The sequence below is a fragment of the Dendrobates tinctorius genome, unplaced genomic scaffold, assembly GCF_039654945.1.
Source record: "Dendrobates tinctorius isolate UK_male_01 unplaced genomic scaffold, ASM3965494v1 ptg000103l, whole genome shotgun sequence".
NCBI classification, from domain to species: Eukaryota; Metazoa; Chordata; class Amphibia; order Anura; family Dendrobatidae; genus Dendrobates; species Dendrobates tinctorius.
The window spans coordinates 1050413-1060223 of record NW_027361771.1 but is presented as its reverse complement, the minus strand read 5'-3'; the positions used below and the strand labels follow the sequence as shown (position 1 = coordinate 1060223).

The 9811-nt window shown below is 43.2% G+C and overlaps 1 protein-coding gene across 3 annotated transcripts in view; it reads right to left on the bottom strand.

Moving 5' to 3' along the window:
* Positions 1 to 3937: 3937 nt before the first annotated feature.
* ACOX1 (acyl-CoA oxidase 1) overlaps positions 3938 to 9811 on the bottom strand; it is a 39242-nt gene continuing 33368 nt past the window's right edge. For all 3 annotated transcript variants that reach the window (XM_073587906.1, XM_073587907.1, XM_073587905.1), the window contains 4 exons: positions 7180 to 7285; positions 6944 to 7087; positions 5539 to 5745; positions 3938 to 4503 (listed from right to left, as the gene is read on the bottom strand). In XM_073587906.1, coding sequence (XP_073444007.1) covers positions 4453 to 4503; positions 5539 to 5745; positions 6944 to 7087; positions 7180 to 7285 — 508 coding nt within the window. In that variant the 3' untranslated portion in view covers positions 3938 to 4452. The remainder of the gene's footprint in view (positions 4504 to 5538; positions 5746 to 6943; positions 7088 to 7179; positions 7286 to 9811) is intronic.

Sequence of the window (9811 nt, the reverse complement as noted above, 5' to 3'; positions counted from 1 at the left end):
CTCCTGTGATAGTGGAACTATTGAACTGTAAAGGGCCCAAATACTGCTCTTGTACAGGTGCCCTTTTCTGTCTGTGTGTGCTATTGAGTATACCCATAGATGCTGCAGCTAACAGGGACCACTGAAACAAAATGGCCAGACGGTGGGTGGTCCATCTGTCATCCCATTGGCCCCTAATTGCAAGATGTTGAAGGTTTGTCATCACAGTTGGAGACTTTCTGATACTCCTGTGTCTGCCATGTATATCCCCACAGTCCGGGCTTCACAGTAGATTGGTAAGATGACAATACACTGCACTACAGAAGTATTGTACTAGTGATCAAGTGACTGGAGGTTTAAGTCCTAAGTTTATAAGGGGACTATTAAAAAAGTGTTAAAAAAATAATAGATAAGAGGCTATGGCCTGGCACTGTGTTCTGTCTGTTATCCCTCTGCTCTTCTCTATCTCTACTTCCTCTCCACACTATCTACTTTCATGATTCTGCAATTTACCAGTGTCTCTCCTCTGCCTTCTGTCTGCTCCTTTATATTTGTAGTCTGGTACCCCTGCCTGCTTTCTTGTTGCCTCTGCCTGCTCGCTGATACGCCTGCCTGCTCTCGGTTGCCCCTTGCTTGCTCTGATACGTCTGCCTGCTCTCGGTTGCCCCTGCTTGCTCTGATACGTCTGGCTGCTCTTGGTTGCCCTTGCCTGCTCTGATACGTCTGACTGCTCTCGGATGCCCCTGCCTGCTCTGATACGTCTGCCTGCTCTCGGATGCCCCTGCTTGCTCTGATATGTCTGGCTGCTCTTGGTTGCCCTTGCCTGCTGATACGTCTGGCTGCTCTTGGTTGCCCTTGCCTGCTCTGATACGTCTGCCTTCTCTCGGATGCCCCTGCCTGCTCTGATACGTCTGGCTGCTCTTGGTTGCCCTTGCCTGCTCTGATACGTCTGCCTGCTCTCGGATGCCCCTGCCTGCTGTGATACGTCTGCCTGCTCTTGGTTGCCCCTGCTTGCTCTGATATGTCTGGCTGCTCTTGGTTGCCCTTGCCTGCTATGATACATCTGGCTGCTCTTGGTTGCCCTTGCCTGCTCTGATACGTCGGCCTTTTCTCGGATGCCCCTGCCTGCTCTGATACGTCTGCCTGCTCTCGGTTGCCCCTGCTTACTCTGATACGTCTGGCTGCTCTTGGTTGCCCTTGCCTGCTCTGATACGTCTGACTGCTCTCGGATGCCCCTGCCTGCTCTGATACGTCTGCCTGCTCTCGGATGCCCCTGCTTGCTCTGATATGTCTGGCTGCTCTTGGTTGCCCTTGCCTGCTGATACGTCTGGCTGCTCTTGGTTGCCCTTGCCTGCTCTGATACGTCTGCCTTCTCTCGGATGCCCCTGCCTGCTCTGATACGTCTGGCTGCTCTTGGTTGCCCTTGCCTGCTCTGATACGTCTGCCTGCTCTCGGATGCCCCTGCCTGCTGTGATACGTCTGCCTGCTCTTGGTTGCCCCTGCTTGCTCTGATATGTCTGGCTGCTCTTGGTTGCCCTTGCCTGCTATGATACATCTGGCTGCTCTTGGTTGCCCTTGCCTGCTCTGATACGTCGGCCTTTTCTCGGATGCCCCTGCCTGCTCTGATACGTCTGCCTGCTCTCGGTTGCCCCTGCTTACTCTGATACGTCTGGCTGCTCTTGGTTGCCCTTGCCTGCTATGATACATCTGGCTGCTCTTGGTTGGCCTTGCCTGCTCTGATACGTCTGCCTGCTCTCGGATGCCCCTGCCTGCTCTGATACGTCTGCCTGCTCTCGGTTGCCCCTGCCTGCTCCGATGTGTCTGCCTGCTATATTTTACCCCTGCCTTCTCTGATATGCATGCTTGCTCTCTGTTGGCCCTGCCTGTTTTCGGATTTCCTTGCCTGCTCTAGGTACAAGTTGTTTTTTCTAAGCTAAAACCTCAGTATTCAGGTTAAGTTGCCGTGTTGGCACTTTGTGATAAATAAGTGGGTTTTGGGTTGCAGTTTGGAGACTCAGTCTCTAAAAGGTTCGCCATCACTGCTATATAGCCGATTCTACTTCCTTTTTTTCTCTGGTATTATTAGCTTTTCCTAGTTCTTCCCTCAGGAGTGTGGTACCTTCCAAAGGTGTCTTTCATCCTCTTGCTTGCAGGAGTGAGTCCCCTAATTACTCTTTCTCCACTGTTGACATCTCTGGGGTATCATGGTGTAGCAATGAGTGATGTGTGAGCTCACTGCTGCACTGAAGCGATAGCAGAGGAGACAAATAAAGCCAGCACTATTAATCAATATAAAAGGAGTGGCTGTGATCTAAATAAGTGGGTGTAAGAGGGTACGGAAGCATTTGCCAAAAAGCACCCTTATTTGCATATTACAATATAGTTGTTTTTGGTAGGCAATAGGTGAACAGATTTAAAACCAAAAAGAACTAATGTTATTGTTGCTCCATCTCCTACAATGAGATGTAGTAGAAAAAAGTTTATTTTCTAAAATTACCTTAATCTTAAAAAACAAAACAAAGAATATGCAGGTTTAAGCATTACTTGCTTTAGCAACTCCAAGATAAGACTAGAAAAGATGATTTCTTGTTGATAGTGTAAAGCCTTGCCCTAAGGAGGATGACACGTTAGATAAAAAAAAAAATGTCTATGGCCTCGCCTCAGATACTAGGCAGCGCAGTTCAAGACTTGTGTCTGTCTGTCATAGGCAGACACAACCTTAATCAGTTATGCAGCAACTTTTTTCATGTGGGGTAAGAGAATTTACTTTTTGTTAGATGATTTGGCTGTCTCTCACCTTCTTTTCATTATCTAAGGGAGATCACACCAAGCACTCTACAGTAATGCATTGGCCTGTGAGCACCACTATTACACTCGTCAGTTGCCCCCTCCATGGCCACTACTGCAGCAGAGTGCAGATTTCCCCAAAGTACCACAGTTATCCCTAGGTGACGCAGCAGTTGCCCCAAGACAGTTGAATATGTCATTTCCTCTTCTTTCATACCCATTTCCCAAGGAATAGTGACTTTTTCCAGCTTTCCCCTGGGTCAGTTTAGGGTTTCCCTCTATTTTTTCTCCCTAGGGTCAGTCTCCTCACTTGTCATAGCTTGCTACTTGCAGCTTAGCTCCTTTTCTCCATTGCTCTTGGGAAGTTGTTTTTACATCATTTATCACCTTCCTTATGTAGCATTTTTGGGGTTGGTTTGTGATTTGGGAGGTCCTCTTAGGCGATCCATCACCAGCCTTCTATTGTGATCAGACATCTCCCTCCCACACCACGAGGGGGTGCCTCATCAGCAAGTGGCCCATCTACCTTTCTTATGGCTAGGCCGCAACCTGTGTCTCAATGCTGCTGTGAAATATTCCATCTCCAACCTTGCTTGCTTCACTACGTAGGTGTCAGAGATAGGGTATGCATCTTCCCATCAACGCTTTGCTGGTAGATGCCTCTTCCTTATCAGTATCTCTTTAGCAGTCATTTCGGGAAGCACTTTACTGCTCATTGGAGAACTCAACTCTACTCTCCACTGCTTTTGTGCTGCCCCTGAGCACCAATATGTGACAGACTCCATCATTACAAATATGTAGGTTTTTTTTCTTAAATGGTGTTGCATTTCAGACAAAATATAGTCTGAACAGGGCACCAAGAAGACTAAACAAATTAATCATAAGGGTGGGGTCCACTAGTTTCTACTCAACTGGTTCTGCTTGACTTCCTATGTGTGTGCAGAGGAAGGAAAACAATGAAACTTGTTATGATATAGCCTCTCGGATTCATGATGCCAATGGCACATTGTAGGTTTAACATCAGGGACTTATGATGCTCCCAACACAACGTCACAGCTTAGGGCATGTTTTTTTTTGTCTATAAAGTGACAACCTCTGTAATTTCTTTATAAAGTATAGACAGACACACTGCCACCTATTCAATGGAATAATGACGCAGACACATAAGAAATCCAGACTGTTACGTACATTATTGCATTAATTACACTTTATAGTAGGTCACCAGTTTCCAAAATGGCGACATGACAATCTTTTTTGGCCCTGTAGCTTGTTGCCAGACAGTATAGTGAAATATAATAGTTACCATTTGTCTAGACTATCCAACAACTTCTAAGATATTTTGTAGTTCATTTAGGCAGAAAACTATTTAAAATATGAATGATGTCTAATGGCTAGAGACCCCATAATCCTGAAGGTTGCACCCTCGAATAACAGAGAAAGGGTGGGTGTTTAAAATCAAGATAAGATTTAGACAAAAAAAAAATGAATGTATGTTATTAGGGCAGGTAGACTGTTGAAAATATAAAGTGACGCTAGCAGAAAACCATTACCGTTCCCATAGACTTACTCCTCCTACTTAACATTACTTTAAAGGTAATCAATGGGAGAAAAGATCTTTACAAAGAAAGCTAAAAAATTATACAGTGAATTGTGTTGCTCCCATTTCCCTTCTCTTTAGAAGATGAATCACAGCTTGGACTGAAGAGGTTTCAGATATTTATGGAAGGACGCATGAACCTTGGAAACAAAAAGAAGAAACATTAGTTTTAATACATAAAAAGATCATGTAATGTTGCTCATGTGCAGATTACTTTAGCCGATGATGGTTGTCCAATGCAGCAACACTGACACGAGTAATATACTGTCACAAAGCAGCCAAACAGGAAAAAAGTCAAAAGGGATAAAATGAAAGCAAAAGAGAGGCAGAGTGACCCAACAGCTGGAGGAGGTAAAGAAAAAAAATAAAAATAAAAATCTGAGGACCCTTAGGCCAGGTTCACATAGCGTTATGGCAGTTCATTCAACGTATGAGTTAAACGGACTCTTTTTTCTGATCGCGTTGGAGCAGCTGCGCTAGCTGTGACGGACCCTTGAATGCTGTAGACCACGTCCGAGGGTCCGTCACAGCATGACGGCACATCGCTAACACATGCCGATTATCACATGAGTTAGCGCTACATTATGGCAGTCTATAGGTGCGTTAACGGATGCATTACATCGCGTTAATGCCGCTTTGTAACGCAATCCGTTAAACGGACTGCCATAAGGCAATGTGAACCTGGCCTTATATTAACTTTAGAACTAGATGTATACAAGCTGTATAAAGGCTAAGAGCATCAATAACTTATAATCCTGCATTTTTTTCTCCCTGCACTTATACTTTTAACATTTTATTCCTGTTCGTTTTGCGGTTTCAATTTTAAGGATAGCAGATGTAATGTCATCCCCCTCAGTGAAAAAAGACTTGAACAGTTTTTCGAATAATCTGTATAGGAGTCAAAAAGTGACCAAAAAGTGTGTGTTGAGAATATTTCATTATTCTAATGTATTGCAAGGTTTTTCATCTTCACTTGTGCTGTTGATTCATGAAAAAAAAAAATGTAGTTACTATTAAACTTTTGTCCTTTTTTGCTGTAGACCTTTGCTGATATTACCCTTCTTCACAGTGGTGGAACTAGTCCTACTCATTTACCACCCAAGGGTATTAAAGTCATTAAACCTCTAATCTAGGAATTATGTAACATATTTATAGATTTGTGGAAAAGTCCTTACCTGTGTTTTATTCAGGGGGGACTTCTTTGCCCATTCGAACATGTTTTCATAGACATTTCCATCATATCTCCCAAGTACACCGCCCAGTTGGGTGTCTGTGTAGTCAAATGCATCCACCAAAGCTACTGCATTAGGCCGGACTACTACCAACAAATCTTTAATCCGCTGCTGTACCTGCTCCAACTGGGCAGGTGCCAGGAGGCCAGCCTGCAAGGAGGAAAAACGCTATTAATCCATTGTTACCTGGCGCAATGGTTTGTCAATTTTATTTTTTAAAATGGCAACAAAAGTGAATATGACCATACATTATAGACATCTTTCTTCCAGGCTGACTCAATATCAAACCAAACAACTTGAAGAGTAACCATCATTTTAATTTCATAAAATCCATACTACACAAGCAAATAAGCAACTTTGTTATACATCTTACCGAGAGACATCTGCTTCTTTATCCTCCTCGATTGATGTTCCACTATAATTTTATAGGTAAAATCTTTATTCAGTAAAGACAGACTTTCACATTACGGAGATAGGAAACGGCAGTTGGTGCTTTTAAAATTCTATGCAGATGGGGCGGAGCTAGACACATTCTTCTGTAAGTTCTGAAGATGTTATATGAGCACCAACTGTCATTTCTTATCTCAGTCATGGGAAAAATCTGCATTCACTTAAGATAGATTTTACCTGGGAATTGAGAATTTTGAGAATGAAAGACGTCTAGGAGGAGAAAGAAGTGGCTTCCTCTAATAAGATGCATTACAGAGAAAGAAGTGGCTTCCTCTAATAAGATGCATTACAGAGAAAGAAGTGGCTTCCTCTAATAAGATGCATTACAGAGAAAGAAGTGGCTTCCTCTAATAAGATGCATTACAGAGAAAGAAGTGGCTTCCTCTAAAAGATGCATTACAGAGAAAGAAGTGGCTTCCTCTAATAATATGCATTACAAAGTGAATTATTTTCCCATGTAATATTGATTTATGGGATAAAAACAAAAATTAAGATGATGATTACTCTAACCATGCAATGATTACGCGTCTGAAACGCGTTGGCTATGCTAATATTTCCCAGCGGGGCAGTGACAATATTGCTATATATTTTTATACTTACCTAATAAACTTTTTAAGAAAATCCTGACGCTGGAATAGTTTTATTCCTGTTTTCTAGTAATAAAAGGTGCAAAACTTTTTTTTTTTGGTCCAAATGCAAAATTTGGTGATTGGGAGTCGTACAAAGCGCAGCTATCGCCATAATTTATGAGACTTACTTAACATAGAGAGTCAGATGGCTGGGGATTGCGCTGCAGACCGAATGTGGCCCCAATCCCGCTAGTTGTGCGCCAATTAATATTCATGCCCCGTTTGCCCATCGTTGTCACTTCACATGGAGGATTCTCTTGCACACGTACCTGCAGAAAGTCTCCAGTATTTCGGCTGATTCCATGCAGCGTGTAGAGGAGACAGAGGGTGCTCAAGATCCGAAGAGCGGCCACATCTAAGATCTCTGACAACTTGTCCACGAAAAGCTTCACGACCACATAGTGACAGTGCGCCTGGAATTTAAAAGGAAAAATAAAAGTATTATAGTAGAAAGAAAGCCAACAACTGGTATAAAGAGGTTTAACTATAGAAGTTCTGGTCTTACATCGGTTGCCCGGACCAGATCCACAGAGTTTTTGTTCCAAGCATCTTCTTTACGCTTCCCACGTTGCAGATCAGATTGGACGTTTTTGCATGCAGCCACGACTAGCCTAGAACACAGACATGGAAATGAATGACATAATAGGTAAAAGGTGTGATAAAGAGATCTAACCCGAACTGTACCGACAGCAAACAGCTAAGAACACCTATCATGGCTTCTCATTAGACAGTGATATGCAAAGCCAGAAACCATGATAACAAGTATGAACCATAGGCTCATTGAACGGACACCTAGGAGAACATGGCAGCAAATGATCAATTGCTCTGCAGAATCATTAAACGCAAAAACACTGTAAGGCTGTGTGCCCACGTAGCGATTTGTAAGCGTTTCCGCTGCTTTTAACGCGCGATTCTGCCACGGAAACGCTTAAAATAAGCGTTCCATGCATTTGTAATAGAAAACGCACATGTTGTGCCAATGGTGCGTTTTTTACCGCTGCGGATGAGCAAAAATGCATGGGAAAACGCATGTCAAAACGCTTGACAATCGCGTCAAAATCGCGTGTCAAAAAGCGCATGCGATTTCCCAGGCAAGGGCATGCGTTTCTGCTCAGGAAAAAAAAAAAAAAAAAAAAAAATCGCTTGAAAATCGCTACGTGGGCAAATGACTCATTGGGTGACATTATTGCGATTATGCCCGAAACTGGAGTAAAAAAGTTGACAATTGTGAGGCACACCATTTCTATGCCAAAATGTGCAGCTTTTTCCACTAATCATGGCACTTTAAAAAAAAAAATAAAAGGGAATGGAGCTTAGAGGAAGCTTAGTGGAAGGTGAAGGGTTGACACATGCGCCAACATAACTTTGTTATAGAAAGTGGTGCAAACTCTAGCGCAAATCTATGCCAGCCCATGGTGTAGATATGTCTTCCTGGAACATGAGCCGCATGCCTTCCGCCCAATTTATTTAGAGGCTTGCTGCTCCTAGTAAATCAGCCACACCTTACACACGGTTCCATTTTTTAATCACACTTGGATTATACAACAGTGTTCTGGTCGTGCTTGATCAATTATATCCCCTTTCACTTAAAATGATGGTTACTCTTTATTTCATAAATCAATAGTAGGTGCAAAAAATAAGCAAGTTTGTAATATATTTTGAGAAAAATCTGTTTCTTGCCCCTGTTGGATCTCAATATCAATCTCAATGGTAAAAGCTGTTAAAAAAAAAAAAAAAAATACTATCCAGTGAAGCTAGATTTTCCCATTACCGAGATAGGAGATGAGACAGCTGCTGCTCATAAAATTCTATGGAGAAGTTGAGTGTGAGGAGCTAGAGGCAGATACAGATATTCTGCTGCAAGGTGTCCTGAAACCACAGTTAGGCCGGGATCACTCTGGAGAGGAATACGGATGAGTGAGAGGCGCTAAAAGCACGCATTAGACACGGACAAATGATTCTCTATGGGGTCCCTCGCACCAGCCGTATATTTCTCATTCGTATTCCACGGTCCGTGCCAATTGCAGCATGCTGCGATTGTCAGCGTACTACGCCCGTAGTACGCCAATGCAAGTCTATGGGTGCGCAAAAAATACGGATTACACACGGACCACACGTGTGACTTGCGAGAAATACGCACCCGGTGTCTTTTAGAAAAGCCGGCAATTCAGTGCGCTATACAGTAAAATCACACTGACAGGTTTAATAAAGAAAGAGTATATATACACACGTCATTGTGACAAACATATATATATATATATATATATATATATATATATATATATCTATATCACAGAGTTCTTCATAGCAGAATAGCCGCTAATTCAATTGCCGGCTTTTGTCAAATCCTTCACCAACCCGACATGAAATGACACATGGTTTACATTCAGTAAAGCATTTCATTTCTTGTTTTTTTATATGTCCCTGACTAATAATTAGATGAGGGTTTGTGTGCAAAATTTGGGAGTTGTAGTTGTTATTTTAAGGGATTAATTAGTTGTTAAAAAATGTGTGGGCTTCCCATTGCCCTATAGTGGTGGCGAGTGGAATAATCTAACAAAGGGTTAATGTCACCATTCGATTGTAAGGTGACATGTATATGCATTCTATGTGTCTATATCTATTCTTTCGTTTCTGTTAGAAACCCTGTCATAGGGCTCCATTATATGTCCATTTTGCAAGCCTGCGAGAAAATCTTGCCATACGGATTGCATACGGATTCCATACATATTCCATACGGATGCAGACATGCGCAAAATACGCGACCACACCTTGCTTACGGATGACATACGGAGCACTATTTAGGGGTCATTCATACGTATTACGCCTGTAAACTACGGACCGTATTTTGCGTCGGTTAGTGTGACCCCGGCCTTAGGGCTCATACTCACTTGCGAGAGACTCGCATGATTCTCGTGCGAGTCTCTCGCATGAACATCCGGCACTGCCGCCGGCACTGGGACCGGAGCGTGCAGCTGCATAGAAATACAAGTAGCCGCACGCTCCGATCCGAGTTTCGGCGGGAGTGCCAGGTTTTCATGCGAGAGACTCGGACGAGAATCGTGCGAGTCTCTCGCAAGTGAGTATGAGCCCTTAGGCTACGGCCTCACTATCTGTTAGCCAAAACCAGGAGTGGA